The 18404-nt window shown below is 35.0% G+C and overlaps 3 protein-coding genes across 5 annotated transcripts; 1 reads left to right on the top strand and 2 right to left on the bottom strand.

The window, feature by feature from the left end:
• Positions 1-343: 343 nt before the first annotated feature.
• LOC106356920 (synaptonemal complex protein 1) lies at positions 344-5618 on the bottom strand. Of its 2 annotated transcripts, XM_013796635.3 has the most exons (18): positions 5352-5618; positions 5203-5252; positions 4564-4771; positions 4361-4486; positions 4107-4205; positions 3041-3717; positions 2704-2952; positions 2493-2621; positions 2331-2399; positions 2138-2248; positions 1815-1922; positions 1627-1737; positions 1456-1542; positions 1274-1366; positions 1086-1193; positions 931-1014; positions 776-838; positions 344-586 (listed from the first exon to the last, which is right to left on the bottom strand). In XM_013796635.3, exons 1-18 carry the CDS (start codon positions 5500-5502, stop codon positions 482-484), a joined length of 2628 nt encoding a protein of 875 aa, XP_013652089.2. In that variant the 5' UTR covers positions 5503-5618; the 3' UTR covers positions 344-481. The 2 variants fall into 2 exon arrangements, with proteins under 2 accessions (XP_013652089.2, XP_048591698.1); XM_048735741.1 differs by lacking the exon at positions 5352-5618 and having other exon boundaries at positions 5135-5252.
• Positions 5619-6496: 878 nt separating this feature from the next.
• LOC106353445 (probable mitochondrial adenine nucleotide transporter BTL2) lies at positions 6497-8514 on the top strand. Its single transcript, XM_013793205.3, has 4 exons — positions 6497-6868; positions 6944-7247; positions 7743-8210; positions 8315-8514. The coding sequence occupies exons 1-4, from the start codon at positions 6516-6518 to the stop codon at positions 8381-8383; spliced, it is 1194 nt and encodes a 397-aa protein (XP_013648659.2). The 5' UTR covers positions 6497-6515; the 3' UTR covers positions 8384-8514.
• LOC106353443 (probable pectin methyltransferase QUA2) lies at positions 8478-12793 on the bottom strand. Of its 2 annotated transcripts, none has more exons than XM_013793204.3 (9): positions 12412-12793; positions 11384-12081; positions 11180-11309; positions 10764-11004; positions 10476-10689; positions 10220-10395; positions 9535-9838; positions 9318-9459; positions 8478-8979 (listed from the first exon to the last, which is right to left on the bottom strand). In XM_013793204.3, the coding sequence occupies exons 2-9, from the start codon at positions 12067-12069 to the stop codon at positions 8821-8823; spliced, it is 2052 nt and encodes a 683-aa protein (XP_013648658.2). In that variant the 5' UTR covers positions 12070-12081; positions 12412-12793; the 3' UTR covers positions 8478-8820. The 2 variants fall into 2 exon arrangements, with proteins under 2 accessions (XP_013648658.2, XP_013648657.2); XM_013793203.3 differs by having other exon boundaries at positions 12395-12787.
• Between the last annotated feature and the right edge of the window lie 5611 nt (positions 12794-18404).

Raw genomic sequence — 18404 nt, 5'->3', positions numbered from 1 at the left:
AGTTATAAAGCTGTTATATACCAAGTTATTTGAATATGGTTCAGTAGCAGCTAGCCACGATGCTTCATATCAAATGTATGGACTAGAGAATATGACAGGATGTGGTTAACTTAACAAAGCTGAAACATATTGTAAAGCTAATATGATCAGACACAGATTCAGGTGGAGGGAATGTTTTACCACAAGGACTCGTGAACCAGAGAAGCTATATACTGTTAAACAGGTGGGGAACAAGGCCACGATGCAACCTGACATTATAAACATCAGACGGAGATGTATTTCTGTAAGACTGTAACTAGTAGTAATAAACAAGTTCTTCAACCATACTAGTTACTCCCCGAAATAACAAATGAGAAACTCGATGCAATAGGAAACGTCTGTAATCACAAGGTATGACCAACATATATTTATCGAATGGTGTAGCAAAGAGCTTAAGAGTGCGGAAAACAGTTTTAGGATCCGAGCTTAGCTTAGATTCAAATCAGTCAAACGCATAAGGATCATCAGCATAAGGATTGAGGGAGCCTTCTGAAAACAGATCTCCTAGGTTTGCAGACTGTGGTGGATGACTCCTTATGGCTGCCACCTGTACATATGGAAGACATTCTCTGTGTTAATACACCACAGATGTGATCACATCAAACATTTACCATACTTTTTTCATGTTTGCTTCACTTGAGTGATATCTAAATATGTAACTAACCCTGCTTCGCCACTAGTTTACTTGGGCGAGATTTATACATTCCAAATATTTAGCAAGCTTCTGTGGATCTACCTTAGCGATACTTCTGGGGGTTTTGGCTTTGGGTGTAATCCGTGTAGATCTCCTCCTTGGCTCCTGTAGCCGTAAGAAAATATGAATCCCAACTCAGTTGTTGAACATATCTGAATATTTAAGATGAGCCACAGTTAATGCGCAGAATAGGTTACCTCAAACATTACTGTGCCTCCTGTTTTCCTTCGTTTTGTGGACCTCCCATCGTTCGTTTCAGTTTCATATTCACGACGAGCCACCTGCCAAGTTAAATCCACAACAAATGGTGACGTTACGAGCTCATGTAATGCTTAGTTATCAAGTGTTTTACCTTGCTATGATGCTTTTGACTGCTCATTAAGCTTCTCGTATTTGCATTTTCAACTTTTTTCGACATCTTTGTCACAGGTGTTTCTGCTGCCTTTACAAAAGGTGAATCCTGCATTTTCATCCATGAGAATGTTATGTATATTTACATGTGCAGACTTTGACAAAGCAGAAACAATTTTTTTTTTCGACCTGTTCGTCTCCATCCTGCATCACTGTTGCATACTTGGTTCTCTTGCTAGCAGGACGAGGAGCTCTCACTTTGACAGATGAAACAGAGTATTCCTACAGAATGATCAAGTTATCAAAACCAATATGTGTTAAGTGATAACTAAAGTATTCTTTTAGTTTATCAAAATGATCTGTGGTCTAACCTTCCTAGAGTTCAGTTCTTGCTCTTCAGGATCTTTGTCACTCATAACCCTCCATTGCATTTGCAACAAAGCTCTTTGCCTCTCTTCCTGCAACGATAACTCATTTTAAGTCATCAGGATTTAAACCTTTAACACGTGAAACTTTTATAATAAATCTTGATAGACACGAACTTTTGATCTTTGAAGATCTAATTCATCTTGCAGCTTCTTGCATTCATCTTCGTATTGACACTTGAATGCTTTCAACTGAACATCATGCTCGTTCCTGAGTGTTGTTATCCTCTGGATGAAGATAAAAACCATATGAATACTAGAGGCTTCATATCCTAACATAACTATCAAATTTTGTCTATTGGTACCTCGGTTAATTCAGTTTCAGCCTGAATCTGAGCTTGTCTCAGCTCCTCATCGTGCTTAGCTTTGAGATTGAACTCCCTATTTTCGTGTTCCTTCTGAATTGAGAGTGTCTGCAAAACATGCAGTTTAATCAGCCTACTAGTTCCCTGCTCAGCTATAACTTCCAGACAGAAAAGAGACTTTGATTCAGATATCTGCATCTACTACTACTAAACCTATGATTTTTAGGGGTTAAAGCCGTAGAAATTTCCTTCTAACACATGTATAAGCTTATTCACGCTTGGTGATGCTCAGAAACATTAGGTTTAACTGGAGATTAATATACCAGAGAAGCATGATCCTCTTGAATGGCTAGCAATTGCTGCTTTGATTCGGCTTTACAATCTGAAAGTTCTTTGTCATATTTAGTGGATAATTCTTTGATAACCTTCTCAACCTGAAATCAGGACCAAGAACATGACAGAAACATTATCAAATAATTGTTCGGACGCTTGCAGTTAGAAACTGTCAGCATATACCTTTTCCTTTTCTGCATTAATAATCTCCTGTTTCTCCTCATCATATTTCCTCCGGATTTCATTAATGGCCTAAAAAGCATATACGTCAAATGTTTTGGTGTGTTCTATTTAGATTTTGCATACTATTCGAGCATTTATAAGGAGAAAGTGATCCAGATATACCTGGTCATTCCTCTGAGATAACTCCTTCAAGTGCCTTGATAATTCCAACTGTTTATTTTCCAGCATCAGAGCATATTGCTTCTTCGCCTCTACAAGCTTAGTTTCAGCAGCTGCCAGTAGCTCCTTGTCCTGTAATGGAGTTAACATATGATGAGTACTAAAAGGTGGATATAATACTCATAAAGCCTTGTCCAGATCTATCTTGTCAAACCTCTGTGGTTTTCTGGTCCAGCTTCTTTTCATTTTCCTTGCATTGATGGATAAGAAGTTGTTTTTCTTCAATAACGCTTTGGAGCTGGTTCACCTCTTCTGACAATGAATCCACACGCAGCTGATTGCTCTGGCTCTCTTTCTGCAAAATCTCCATTTCTTCAGCCTTTCTCTGTGCATCAGCCTGAAACTTCTCATAGTTCTCTTTACTTTCAAGCTCTGATGATGAAAGCTTTAACATCAATTCTTCCTGTGAGATACATGAACAGATTAAGCATTGCAACTACGGATTGATGATTTTGATAGAGATTGTACAAAGTGATAGAAGATATATTTACCGTCTTATTCTCTGAAGCCCTCAGATTTTCCAACAAAGCTTCTATTTCCTCTTTCAGCTTTACGACCACTGCTTCTGTTTCAGCATTTGTTGAAACTAGACATTTGGCTTCAGACTCCAGTTTTTCAATTGTCTGCCTTGCGGAGCAGCGTTCCTCGGCAAGTTGGGAAACCAATGTCTCTTTAGCTTTCTTCAGTTCCTCTCTTTGTTCATATAACTCATTACCTGATGATTGCAGACCTTCTTTCTGAAAGGTTACACTCAATAACTCTCCTTGGAGTTGATTGAATAACGTTTGAGCACGATCAGAGGCAAGATCTCTATCCTTTTGGAGCAACATAAGGTGAGTGCCATATAAAGCATTTAGCTTATCAAAGTTTTTCATGAACACCAAGTTCTTTTTGTCCAATTCACCCAACTCAGTTGCCAAAGAGTGGATAAAGCCCTCGAGCTTCTTAACCTCCTGGTCTGAGTTAATCAGTTTCTCAGATAGATTATCCGCACTCAGCCGAATATCCATCTTCTCTTGTTCCAAATTCTCCTTGACGCCAACAAGGTATTTGGCCTCGTCTTCTTTTGATGTTAACTCCAGCCGCAGCTTCTCAATTTGGAAGTTTACATTCTCAATGTTGACTTTCGCTTCAGCTATAGCTGCTTCAGAATTTGCTATCGTAGCATCTGCCATTAAGACGGGAAATTAAGTAGATTTCAGTCAAATACCAATACTATCATATAGGTGTAACACGGACCAAAAAAGGGTATTTTTGTTATAAGTTGATATACCAGTTAAGACTCTATACATAAAGATACTTTTTAGAGCACAAATGTGCGTTCCTTTGAATAATAACTGGCTGTCTTTTTCCATCTAAAAAGATACATAAAGATACCTGTATGCAAGCTAAGAACTGGCTGTCTTTTTCCATCTAAAAAGTGAATACCCTTCAGAAACACTGAATTTTCAACATATTTGGTGCGTGGGTACATGCTTAAGCTATTAAATCAGATAAACATGTGGCCTAGTGCATGTAAGGAATGACAGTATGAATCTATAAGATTAAGAAATTTACCTTTCACGTTTAAGAGACTGGCAGTTCTACACTGTTCACTAAGATAAGAGTTTTCTTTCTGTTCTTTCTCGAATCGTAGCTCCTCTAGTTCCTTCTCTCCTGCATGGTTAACTTATTAAATGTAACTAAAGTGTCTAACAATATCCAACAGAGAAATATTGATAAACTATATTGAAGCAATTCAATCACTTTCAAATCAAGGGTTTTCCTATGAAAGAAAAAAAAACATGCCTGAGACAAAACTAACAACTTACGGCTTTTGATGTTTTCTTCAGCGGAACTCAGTCTCACAGAGAGATCTTGCATTTGCTGCTTTAAAGAGTCAATTGTTTCCGCACTAGTAGAGAATTTGGACTCAAAGAACTCCTTATCCTTCTCAGCTGAGGCAATTTAGGAAACAGAGAAAGCAACATTACACCATAAGTAATTAAAGGACCAATGTGCATCTACTATATACCTTCTTGAACCTGAGAAGCCAAGTGCTGCAGAGTCTCAGTAAGTTGATCACAGAGAGTCTTGGTTGAAGAAAACTTGGACTCCATCCCTCTCCAAAGCTTTTCATCCTCCTTTTGCATCACCCTGAGCTTAGCATTCTCGTTGAAAGCGTTCTGTAGTTTCTCCTCCAAAGCAAGTATATGATCCTTGGATTTTTTCAGCTTAGAATTCTGCATCATGAAAAGAACTTCACATCAAATGCATTTCTAGGTATATATCACGAGAAGAACTTAACAATAACTAGAACAAGATGTTCCCATCCGATAATCAAACACTCGCAAAACTAAGCAGAGATCCGATAGAACGTCAAGGAGAAACACAATCCTAGCAACACCACCATACATAACTCTTAATCAAACTTAAGCTTGTATAGATCCGACTCGAAGAAGCACAATCCTAGGCTAGCAACAACATCATACATACTCTTAAGCACATCGATCAAACTTAAGTTTGTATAGACACAAAAACTAAGCAGAGATCCGAATCGAAGAAGCACAATCCTAGGCTAGCAAAAACAGCTTATATATAAATACCTCTAAAGCACATCGAACAAACTTAAGTTTGTATAGACGCAGAAACTAAGAAGAAGCAATCGAAATACCGCCAATTCAAGATCGGACTTCATAGATGCCTGTTCCTTCACCAATTTCTCTGGAAAACAGATGCGAAGCTCATCAGAACAGTGCAATCTCAGAAACTATCGGAGCGAAATCATCAAATCGAAGCTAAACGAACACACAGAAAGCAAACCTGCAGTGAACTTGAGATTCGAGAAGTTTCCGGAAGAGACGGAATCGTGAGGTTGGCGCGAGGAAGAGAAGGAGAGATTCTTCGCCGATCCAAGCGCCATAGATCGAATCTGATCCAAGCTCTTCATCGCCGGGAACCCTATCTTCTGCATTTTTCGAGAGTTCACGAACAAAAATCGTAACTGTTTCTATTTTCCCGCGCTCTCTCCTCTCTCTAGAGTATGTGAGAGATGATGATTAATGGACGTTGACGTTGGCGGTAGAGCCGTCCGGTATTTAAATCGTCAGAACCGAGTCAGCCCGGCATAAGGCTAAATGAAATGTGCTGACGTCAGCAAACCGCGTGATTAAAGAGGAGCCAGGGGTTTAGGAATTATTGTACAATTACTAGAAACGTTTCATGAAATTACACAATTAATACGTAGATTTAGCATTTCTATCATTGAGTTCTTATTTTATTACAGATTATAAAAAGTATAATATTCTACTACTAGTAATATATTTATTTTATAAAAATGCATATTCATAATTATATTTACATCTTGCTAAATTATTTTATGAAAATTCATATATAACGGTTGTTTGTACACCATGCTGAAAAGGTTTAATATTTTTAGTAATTTCTATAGTTAATAATAAATTAAATTTTGTAAGATTTGAACTCAAATGTTTAAATATTAATAAATATTTAATTAATTCATATAAAATATAAAAATTCAATTCTTGTTTATAAATTATTCATCATTAATTCTTATTTTCACCTTTTTTTCTTTGGTGCCACACCTAACCTTTTTATTTACACTTTGTTAAATATGTTTCAGAACATTTTTATTGATTAAATAACTGATGACTATATTTTTAAATTTGAAATAAGTTTTTAATACAAAATATTAATTAATTTTAGTTAAACTACTTTATCAAAAGGGTTCTCACTTTTCACAGTAGATTAACCGTTGATATTGAAATTCATTTTTGGTTAACTATAAAACTTTTGAATTCACTATTGATTACTATCTTTACATTTTTTTCCATTTGGTGCCATAACAAATTAAATCAACCACTTCGACCCAATAACGGTCCGACCAGTCCAGAACCACTCCATTGACCGGTTGACAAACCAGCTCTCGTCTACAAATCCTAAAGAATATTCTTCTTCATTATCCAAATGTCAGGACTCCACATCTTACCTCACGATCCTTCGTCTCCTTCAAGCTCTAGCGACCTATCCAATGAAGCTTTCTTTATCACAGGAGGTTTGTTTCTCGAACCACCAGACCTCTCGTCTCCCTTCTTCCGCTCCATCTCCTCCAAATGCATTTGCTCAGACTCAAAGCCTCTGCATTTCACCGGTCACCGGAGAAACCAAACCCGTCTCCGTTCCGACAAGAACTTTCTCTTCATGTCCCTAAGCTTGAGTAAAGACGAAAAAACAGTTTCCAGTGGAGTGAGAAGAAGAAGTGGGACCATGAACACACGGAAGCATCTCTGGGCTGGTGCTGTAGCTGCCATGGTTTCAAAGTATACATCTTTCGATTAGTACACATTACAATTTGACTTTACTTTCATTAATGTGTTGTTGTTGTTGATGTTCAGAACTTTCTTAGCCCCACTTGAGAGACTGAAGCTTGAGTACACAGTTCGCGGTGAGCAGAGGAACTTGTTGGTGGTGGCTAAGACGATTGCGACCACGCAAGGCTTCAGAGGTTTTTGGAAAGGAAACTTGCTAAATGTTCTCAGGACGGCTCCTTTCAAAGCCGTCAACTTTTGTGCCTACGATATGTATAGAAAGCAGTTGCTTAGACTCGCTGGGAATGATGAGGCTACTAACTTTGAGAGGTTTGTTGCTGGTGCTGCTGCTGGGATCACTGCTACTGTTCTCTGCTTGCCTCTTGACACTGTAGGTTCTTACTTCTTTTAACCATTTTAGATCAAAGATGAGACGTTAGCATTACTGTCTTTCTTTAGAGCAGAGCATTTAGTTTTGGACAGGACAATGTGAACATTCATGTAAGAAACATTATGTCTGAAGTGTGTTCTTCTACTGTAGATAGTAACCACACTAGTGCCACTTAATGACACTGTAGGTTTTTACTTCGTTTGACTATTTTAGATCAAAGATGAGACCTTTGTGTGTTTAGAGTGACATAAAGGTCAAGCATTACTGTCTTTCTTTAGAGCAGAACAAGGGACAAAACAATAAGAACATGCACAGGGTCGGTCTTGAACATATCGAGATGAAACATTCGGCTCATGTCTCAAGACTTTAGTGGTTAATATATATATTAATTCGGCTCCAAATTGATTAATGAAAATATATGCCCTCTCTCAGGACCGGTCCTAAACATGTATGTGGGAAACATTATGATTGTAATTTGTTCTTCTGTTGGATTAGATACGAACAAAACTAGTGGCTCGGGGAGGAGAAGCCTTGGGAGGGATCGCAGGAGCGTTCAAGTATATGATCCAAACCGAAGGACTGTTGTCTCTCTACAAGGGTCTCGTCCCATCAATAGCAAGCATGGCTCTGTCAGGTGCAGTTTTCTACGGCGTTTACGACATCCTTAAGTCGTCTTATCTGCATACACCAGAAGGCCGGAAAAGACTCAAAGACATGAAGCAGCAGGGGCAAGAACTCAATGCTCTGGACAAGCTCGAGTTAGGACCTATTAGAACTCTCCTGTACGGTGCTGTAGCAGGTGCTTGTACTGAGGTAGCTACGTATCCTTTTGAAGTAGTGAGACGACAGCTTCAGATGCAGATTGGTAGAGACAAGTTGAATGCTTTAGCTATGGGGTTTAATATCATTGAAAGAGGAGGGGTGCCTGCTTTATACGCTGGGCTTTTGCCTAGCTTGCTTCAGGTTTGCATAATAGTTCTTCCATATATACCATATTATTACCAAACTAAACGCGCATTTCCAAAGCTTGATATGTTGTTGTTTGTTACTTTGTTTCATGTCTCCAGGTGTTGCCTTCTGCTGCAATAAGTTACTTTGTCTACGAGTGTATGAAGATAGTGCTTAAAGTAGAGTGACAAGAAGATAATAGATTCCAAGAGCATTCATGCATCAACACAATGCAATGATAGTTTTGTTCTACTTTTGATCCTTTGAAATTGCTAAAAGATATTGAAAATGAAAATACAACTTCAACTTATTTGATAAACATCATCATCTTCACAAATGTGGATCATATTCTTTTCACTGTATATAAATAATTAAGTATTTTTAAAAATAGTAAACCTCAAAAGTAAAAAATAAATCTAGATTCTGTAAAATGGGAACTCATGAAACCAGATAAAGAAACTTCACCGGCGGTCTTACGTCCCCCGGCGGGATATATATATCATCTTCTTACTCCCTTTCTTCTTCCCCCGTATAGCCACCACAGTTCAATGATGTGAGACTTGGAACAAAAATAAAATTTTAGAAAAGTAGACAAAACCTGTGTGTCTATGTCACTTGTTCTTGTTCAGATTGATTGTCTCTTGGTGATTGGTTTTTGACAGACGAGAAGTCTCTGTTCACTGCTGCTTTCAACCTCTATGACTCTAGCTTCCCACTTCAACTGCGTTGTCAAAGCTCTGGCTGCTTCCACCAGCTGCGCCGTGTCACGGATTATCACCCATCCCTGCACCCAAGTTTTGTTTTATTGTATAGCTCCAAGAACATATAATATTTCCAAAGTTTTGTTTTATTGTATAGCACTAAAACAATATTTTGTCCAAAAAAATAATACACAAGGGGGAATATTTCACAAAATAGCATTTATTAAAAGTTAAAAAAAAATTATATAATATTTGGATTTAGGGGTTATTGATTAGAGTTTACGATTTAGTTAGAGCGGTTTAATTTTTTTTTTTGTGTGTAAATTGGTGCTATTTTGGAGTTTTTTTTCATATGGGTGCCATTTTTATGATAAACTTTAAAAATGTGCCATTCTTTTGAGAGTAAAGACAATATGTGTACCTCTGGACGAAGTAATCTATCAATCTCTGTGAATATTTGCATAAACGAGCATGAGCTCCGGAGCTTGCTTGTCTGAAGAGTCAAAAGATTGTCTGCGTGGACCAGATCGTATGTTCTCGGATAACTCGGGAATGCTTCACACCTGAAAGTTATTACAAAGACAACGTTGAGAAACTGATTCCGTAGTGTTAATGAGAATCTAATAGTAGACTCTCACCAGTCGTGCAAAACTCCGACAAAGCCACGGTCAAGGATCATAGGGAGGTGGTTTGGTCCAGCTGTAGGGACAACATTCATGACCCAAACCGATTTCTTTGCTTCCAACAACGCGGAGTTGAGCCCACCGTATTGAGCATTCATGTCCAAAACGTTTCTGAGCATGTTGTAAGGGGGTGACGGGTCTTCGTCGCCTGGTCTCTTGGGGTGATCAGAGAATATCAGAGGAGACAAGAGTGACCAGTATTCTCTCACATTTACTTTCCAGTTCTCAGCATCTTCTCCAACCACCTCCTGGTGAAGACCTATAATCAAACCACCCCCAGGAATCAAAAATGAGAACCACATAAGCTACAGAAAATATGAAATCTTAAGGCAACTGTAATTAAGCTTCCATTGCGAGTATGAGGAATGGGTTTCAACAAAACATAAAATAATTAAATACTATTTCCGTTCCAAAATGTATGATGTTTTGAAGAGTTTTTTTATGTTTTGAAAACATACGATGTTTTGATATTTTATATTAGTTTTAGTTTTATGGAAAACTGTGTGACCAATGGTGTTTTAAAAACTTTTTAATAAATAGTTGAATTAGTTTTTAATTTATAATTTCAATGCTACTTTTTAGGAGAAATATATGTCTTAATTTTGTGCCATTAACCAAAGCATCATTAAGAGAGACTAACCATATAGTGAAAGTTCGGTCTTGTTCATGTTAGACCGGCTAGGCCATCTTGTCCTGCTTTCAATGGGAATCCACCTCCGGTTACGTGTTCCACCAAGGCACATCTGAAGCGGTCTGTAATAAGGAGACTCGACGTCGTGCCCTTTGGAACACACAGAAGGACCAACCCCAGGCTTCCTGTTTATACAACATTTTAATGTAAGAAGACTTAATAAATATGTAGTTCATATAAGAGATGGTGTGTGTGTCACACTGACCGGGCACTGTAACATTTGGTTTTGATTGTCTTCTTCCAGACAACAGTCTTGTCTTGCTGAGATAAAAGAGTCCAACAGATGCTTTCAGCAAAATCATGAACAAAGTTCCATCTCTTAAGATCATCTTTGTTACGAGCGTTTGTGAGGGGAGATGTCCAAACAAAGTAGCCTCCTGGCTTCAGAACTCTATCGACTTCTACAAGGAGAAGCCCCTCTACACACAGCGGAATACAAACTTACATCAAGGCCATGTCCTCCAAGGAAAAATGAGATTAATGTGTCGTTTACCTTTCTGGTCCCAATCAATACCACACGTTGAGCAATGCAACATATCAAAGGAAAGAGAAGGATATGGCAATTGCTTTGATACAAAAGAAGCAATCATCGCAGGTAAGCCCCTCTCAAGTGTTAGCTGGACTTGGCTACCCGAGGCTTCGTAATTTGCTATGCACATGGTTAAAAGCTGTTTTGAGAGTAAATGTGCTCCAAAGCTACCATAACCACATCCAATATCCAATATAGTTCTCACCTGAAACAAAACCAAGAATAAAAATACCATATACGAATCTGAGCTGAGAGGGATAAAAGATGAACCACAACCAGGGCCGGATCTGAGATTTTGGGAGCCATAAACATTTTTAGATTAATCTACAATATTTTTAAAATTTGGGTACCAAGACTACAATGAGAGTATGTTGACTTACGCCAGCTTCAATGAAGTTATCATTCTTAATCCCAATCATCTGAGCAATCTGATGGGAATAGTCTTCAACCTCATCAAACATAGGAGAGGCAGAACGAAAAGATATCTGATCATCATCCATCATCATCATCCTGTAAAAAACAAAACCCAAAGCTTAGCAACTAAACCAATCAAATCAACTATATCAACAATCCATCATCATCACCTCTTGTTGATACTACCAGAAGTCAACACTTCATCAGCAGTAATCTTAACATTACGAAACCATATAACATCTTTACCCGTAGGCCACCTCAGCGGAACCTTATAATCCACAGGCGGCAAAACCAAACACTCCTGTTTCGAACCAGACCCACAAAACCGATCGTTTTCATCGCCGTTGGTGTAACCCATCTCAAGACTCTCAGAGACATTAAAGCAAGGAACATAGTTCTCAGCTTCTGTATCACAATACTCCAACTCTTTCCACCTGCTGGGACCAATCGAGATCTCCCCAATATCCAACAAATCCGAAACGAGCTGCTCCTGCAACCTCCTGTAGTTATGATACACGTGACCACCTCTCGGTGACGCCGAGATCGAAAGCGTCCACCAGAAGGAACCAGCTAAAGCGAGAACAACGATGAGAACCAAACTGATCTTGAGAAAGAGGAGAACCAATCTGTGCCTGCTCCTCGGATCACTGCCGTTGTCGCCGGTTTTGGAAGGAGGTTGGTTGTTGTTAAAGAGGAAAGCGAAAGGAAACCGTAAGGTTAAACTGCTGCTGTCTGTTGTAGAACGGCCTCTGATCAAGTCTGTTTTGTCTTTCATTTGAGAGTCTCGTAGATCGTCAGCGCTTTCGGAAACTCGTACTCCTCCTGAGATGCCACGTTGCAGTGGCATCGACGACATGTTGAGAGATCACTGTTATAACAAAAAAAATATAAAACTCTAATCAGATGAAACTAGAAGAGATTCGGACAAAACTAATCGATCTGGTGATGGAAACTAATGTTCTGTCTGAAAATTACTGAAACTGTAAACAATTAATAAGATTCGGATCTCTGCCTGCCGCTCGAATTAAGCATCAGCAGATCCATGAATTCGGGGGGGGGGGGGGGGGGGGGGGGGGGGAGGGGGAGATGATCGAATCAGCTCGAGGAATGTCAGAAAACATCGAAATCTAACCACAATCGAATCGAATCAAAACAAAATGAAAAAAAAAAAAACAAGACACCTTGTTTTTGTTTCTACCTCCTTGTAGTAGTGTTCTTGGAGCAGAAGATACAAACTGTATTTACAAAACGATTTGAATCTTTAATCTTCTTCGAGAGAGAGATATACTCTCTCTATATAATATATATCTACGAGATGAAGCTAGAGAGTGTGAGGGAGAGTGAAGCAGAAGCAGCAGCAAGCTTCGTGTATGGATCTAATCTCGACAGAGCTCCTGAGAACTGAATTATTAACAAAAAAATAATTATCTCAATTTAAGAATTAATTCCGTTGGCAAGGCTCTCTCGATTACCATTTTTTTATTTATAAACATACAGAAAGATATAAATTAGTGGAATAATCTCTACTCTCTCGCGTTGAATTAATAAAAAAAAGGAAAATCTTTTCTGTATTTTATTTTGTTTTGTTTTATTTTATTTTATTTTTGGGTTACACCCGTATTTAAGGGAAAAAGAAGAGAAGCTTCACATGGGTACATGTCTAATTTCTATCATGTAATTAAATCACGCTGTGTTTAATTTAGGACAATTGTCAATAATAGCACTTTTTAAAGTTTATGTCTCAAAAATAGTATTAGAAGAAGAAAGTCACAAAAATGACATTCATTAAATGTTAAAATATTTCGAATACCTTTGGTTTAAAATTAAATAAACAAACAAAAATAAATAAAAATAAATAAAAATAAAATAAAAAAGAAATAAAATTTTTTTATAGTTTCAGATTATATGTTTTCAGATTCGAAATTTTTATAATTTTTTTTTTGAATTTTTTTTATTTTTTTTTCAAATTTTATTTTTATAATTTAAAAATACTTTTTGAAACTATTTTTAAAATTTTTATTTTTTATTTTAGTATTTATTTTTTATAAAATTTTAAACCTTAATTCCAAAACCTCACCCCTTGACTCTAAACCCTAAGTGTATATTTACCTCTTTAATGAAATCTATTTTTGTGAATTTGAACCTTGAGTGCTACTTTGGGAACAAAAACTTGATTTGATTTGGTGCTATCCTAATTTTTTTTTTCTCTTTAATTTACTTTAATTTAATTTAATTGTTGACCTTTCTCTTTCTCTTTCTTCCATGAAACCTTTGGCGGTGCATAAAAACAAATTATATTTATTGACTCTTCGAATTTAATTTGAGTAATTCGACTGAAAAATTAGGAAAATGTTTAATTAGTATGGTTGACAAATTTAAACCCTGAGAAAGATGCCTAATGGAGTAATATAATTCTACCTGTGATACTTACTTTGCGCTAGGTGTCTCACAAGCTTTTATTAAAGGTTATTTTGTCGGTAGTTAGTGAATTTTTTGTACGTTATGTCGAAATTTGTTTCGTAGCCTTAATGACATTTACGTGAACATCGTGAACTTCAGTAAACAACAAAAAATATATTACCCTTTTATTTTTGTTAATTATCTTTGAATTATAAGTATCATCGTAACGGCATTGCGAACTACCGTAGCTAAGCGACACTAGTTCATGTTGCTTTATCAAACTGAATATTCTGGTCTCAAATTTGGTTTATTTTACGTTATTTCTTATTTAAATTTATTAATTTCTTCATTTTCCATTTTAGTTTGCCAGTCTACTACTCAGCTGTGATTTCAAAATTATTAGTTCCTGATAAATCATAGTATGCCACGTGTTATGTATATATGAATGAATACAATGGGTGTTCAAAAAAAAAAAAGAATGAATACAATGATGAGTTTTTTATTATATAAAATTGAGTTGATAGCTAAACTTTAAATAACTACAAAAAACACATGATAAATGCTATGAGAAAAAAAAATTGGCCGGTTTAGGATATGCCCTTCCGATCAGAATTTGGATTATAGAACAGAGTGTGCATGTCTTCGGTTTGTTTTTTTTTTCCAACATATATAGGTTTGTCTTCTCATCCAAAAATCAATGCTTGACAGAATTAAAAAAAATATATATATTTTATATAAAAAAATCACGATCATTTATTAGCAAACGCATTGGTAGGAGACCAGTTGCCCACTTGTACACGCCAATCACGATAAGGTTAACTTTGGAGGTAATACGCCTATACGAGGCAAAGTTCGTTTTTTTTATTTAAATCCCACTTACTGTGCATTTCTTCGTTAATCGTTTCGTATTTTTACTTCATTTAAAATTTTAATTATAGTATAGTTATGAGTTGTTTGATGGCTCATGCATATTTATTTAATGTATTTATAAATATGCATGTATCGTAAATTAAATAAAGTGGAAGAGGCCATCATGAGGAATTTTGTAGCTTCTTGGATACGAACGAAAGTTTTGTTTACATTTTTGCATATGTTTGTATTCGTCGTGGAGAAAGATACTACGCATGGTTCAGATAACTATCACGTAAATGACAACGCACGAGTTACGAGTATAAAGCCAGGTAAATTTATGAATTTTATTGGAAGAATGTAAAAATCCATGAATAAAATGGGATCAGGTTGCTCAACAACATTCCAATGTGCAAAGAGACAACATGTACCCTTCCATGTTTGTAATTTATTGTGTTTGGGGAAAGGTATACTTCTATTGACTAAACAAACAGAAAATATTTCTTTTTGTATTTGCAATGTCCATTTTCATCTTAATGGCATGTCTTAATTTATTGTGTTTGCTCTTACAACTGAAGTTATTAAACATTAACAACTATTCTTCTTGTGATAATGTTTTAACCTAGATTGCATGGAAACTCGGATGAAAGTTCGTTTCACGTTTCAGAAACGTTTCGCAATCGGAATCTCTAGAAAATTTGTAGAAACTTATTAGAAACTCGTTTTTAAAAAATCTCTCGATGAAAACTTACGTTTCTACTTTGGAAACTTGATTCTGTTTTGGAAACGTGAAAAAAATCTTTTTAAATAAATTTTGCAAATTGTATTTTTATTTTGAGTTAAGCTACTTAATATTTAAGTATTGGATATCTGCTATTCTAAATTTTTAATACAATTTTGATGTTTAACTATTACTTGTTTCATTTTCGTATACTTAACATAAAATTGTTATTTGTTGATTTATATTCTTAGATATACCAAACACAAAAAACAAATGTACTCACATGTTAATATATATATATATATATATATATATATATATATATATATATATATATATATATGCATATAAACGTTTTCATTCCTAAAAATTTTAAAATCATATTTCCACATTTCGAAACATTTCGTTTCCGCGTATCCATTTCTATGCAACTTAGGTTTTAACTATATTACATAACCACTTCTATATATTATCCCGTTTACGGTTATCATAAATGTTTTGAAGTATTAGCAAAATTAATTAACTATACTATATTTTGGAGCAGCGAGATGTACATCAAAGAAATGTTTTTCTTTTTCAATATGCATGGCACAACACAATAAAAAGATTAATATATATATATATATATATATATATATATGGTGAAAATTAAGTGTAGTTTATTTGCGATTCAAGTTAAAACTAGACTGGTATATTTGGTGTTACTAAACCGCAAAGATAACGAAATCCTCTATATACTAAAACACAAGTCAGTAGACCAATAACATTTTGCCACATAGATTAAAAAGAAAAATTAATAAAAACAAAAAAACAAATTAAAAACAAAACCGAGAGAGCTAAATGTTTATCTCATAAAATCAAAAATATTTCTTCTTGCCACTTCGCCGACCGTTTTCTTTCCAGACCACGATCACCAGTTATCAACAATCTAAAAAATAACTACTGTTACTTTAAATATACGAGGTTTTTCTTTATAATTGCATCTTGATACAGAAACACATCTTCTCTCTTTCTCTAATCACAGACCTGATTTTGCAATGCAAAACTTCGTCGCCGAGAGACATTGTTATTCACTTATTAGTCAGATATTTTATTTGTGTTTGCTTAATATCTTTGGATCTCACTATGTTCTCTACTTCTATCATCGCCTTGATTTATCAAACCTCACCCACTCACGTGCATGATTTTCTTCAAAAACTCAAGGTTATAAATGTGCAAAAAACACAAGGTCATCTTCTTTTCCAAAACGAAAATGTGAGACAGAAAAGACAAAGCGGATATATAAAGTTTTTCTTTGTCTCATATGTTACTCTTCAAAAATCTCTTTATTTTTGTATGCTAATTTTTTTTATCTTATAATTAATAGATAATAATTGACTGATGCAGGTTTCAAAAAATGTGAAAATATCAGAGAATCTAACACTATCCAAAAAGACTATCAACACAAATGAAATTACAGGTATAAATTTCATATTTTACTAACCTTTTTTATCGTAATAAAGTATCATATTTGTAAATGATGTCTACATAGAAAAGATTTCTGAAAGGAACAATATTTTTTTCTAAGTATCATATTTTGTATTGTTTCTCTCGGATTGATGTATTTTTTTCTTTTTGTTCTCGGAAAGATAAAGTAAAAATCATGATGATAACATCTAGAATATCATTCTTTTTGAGATTTCTTTTGAAATTTTACCTAAATAGCAAGTACATATTTCTTGGCTTATTTACTAAATAAAAAACATATAATAAGTATAGAAACTAGAATACGATTTTATTTTTTTCTTTTGTATAAGAAAGATAATTGTTGTAAGAGAAAAATAACAAAAGCAAACACACACCTTGCAACTATTAATCACTTTGTCCCTCTAAGAAACAAGAGAAGGAGACTATTATCCTAACAGAACTTAAGTACATATATATTTGCTATCTACAGATATTGCAATACGTTGAGTATTAGCATGAACCTGGCAATACATTTGCTACAAAACACACTGATTATTAATATAATAAACTAATCCTTTTTTTCCCGTACGCAGTACGGGTGGAACACTAGTAGACATATAATTCTTTTGTTTCTTTCTTGTTACACAAAAGTATTATTTTAGAATTGAAGTACAACAATTGGCTTAATATTAATTACAAATGCTTTGATTTTATAAATAATTTTATTTATCTCAAATATTATTAATTGAATATGTATAATTATAAAAACTTAAATATATTTTAATTATTTTTTAATATGTGTAAAAATGTAAAAATGACACTTTTTGCAAAACATAGAGAATAGTATCAGAGTTGTCAAAAAAAAAGAGTAGTATCGGAGTGATTGATCTAATTAATCGCCCGAGCTAGTAAATGTGAATTAAGCATTAAGGTAGGTTTCTTAATGACATTTTTATTAAAGTGGTTTATTAACTACTTAACCAGCCAGAAGATCAGAAGCTAATTAATTGCACTATCAGTCGGCTCGCATCCTATGCCATCGTGGTGTGTAGTGTGTACGTATTTTACATGCAACAAATGCATGTTCATACACTACAATGTCTGCATAAAATAAAAATACACACACGTGTTGACGTATATTGTGTCGTTGTATGTGCCATAATACATGTTATTTTTTTGGTTTTGGATTCAAGACCGCTAGATAATTTATTGGTTTGTGCGTTTTTGTCTGAACATAATTTGATGGATCTGCTATGAAAAAAAAGTTTTAACCAAATGGTATTGGCTTAGTGCTAAAAGGCTCACAGTTGTGAGTACTGTCCTGGGTTTAATTCCTCTTGATTATCCGGAACGCTTTAAATAGTAAGAAAACGCAGATCCTGCGAACCTCGTAGTGATTAGTCATTGGATCTAAAAAGTCTTTGGGAATCACACTACGGTTATAAAAAAAAGTAGAGGTAAAAGTGTAGGCACATAACCAAAATTTTAATGATATATGTGTTCCACTCTATTCTGCACGGATAATCAACTTACGATTCGATTTAATTTGTAATTTTTTTGTGATATTTTATGTTTTAGATATCTAAAAATTGATGTTTTTAACAAATATACGTACTTTTAATAGATATACAATTTGATCTGTAAAAAAATATGATAAAATTTAAAAATGAAAATGAAAAATTTAGTATAAAATAATGATATTTCGCTACAATTTTTTAAAAACTACGCACTTTTTAAAATGTAATAATGAAATAATTAATTTAGTGACTAAAAGT

Source organism: Brassica napus, chromosome A7 (assembly GCF_020379485.1).
Source record: "Brassica napus cultivar Da-Ae chromosome A7, Da-Ae, whole genome shotgun sequence".
Taxonomy (NCBI): domain Eukaryota; kingdom Viridiplantae; phylum Streptophyta; class Magnoliopsida; order Brassicales; family Brassicaceae; genus Brassica; species Brassica napus.
Note: the sequence above shows the minus strand (reverse complement) of the source record. Positions and strands in the feature narration are given on the sequence as shown.

Coding starts and splice junctions, on each gene's coding strand:
- LOC106356920 (XM_013796635.3), bottom strand. CDS start 5,502: ATGCAGAAGATAGGGTTCCCGGCGATGAAGAGCTTGGATCAGATTCGA. Junction 2,953..3,040: donor GGGCTTCAGAGAATAAGACG/GTAAATATATCT, acceptor TGTATCTCACAG/GAAGAATTGATGTTAAAGCT. Junction 1,543..1,626: donor TAGATCTTCAAAGATCAAAA/GTTCGTGTCTAT, acceptor TTATCGTTGCAG/GAAGAGAGGCAAAGAGCTTT.
- LOC106353445 (XM_013793205.3), top strand. CDS start 6,516: ATGTCAGGACTCCACATCTTACCTCACGATCCTTCGTCTCCTTCAAGC. Junction 6,869..6,943: donor GTAGCTGCCATGGTTTCAAA/GTATACATCTTT, acceptor GTTGATGTTCAG/AACTTTCTTAGCCCCACTTG. Junction 7,248..7,742: donor TCTGCTTGCCTCTTGACACT/GTAGGTTCTTAC, acceptor CTGTTGGATTAG/ATACGAACAAAACTAGTGGC.
- LOC106353443 (XM_013793204.3), bottom strand. CDS start 12,069: ATGTCGTCGATGCCACTGCAACGTGGCATCTCAGGAGGAGTACGAGTT. Junction 9,839..10,219: donor GACCGAACTTTCACTATATG/GTTAGTCTCTCT, acceptor GTTTGATTATAG/GTCTTCACCAGGAGGTGGTT. Junction 9,460..9,534: donor GTCGGAGTTTTGCACGACTG/GTGAGAGTCTAC, acceptor AATAACTTTCAG/GTGTGAAGCATTCCCGAGTT.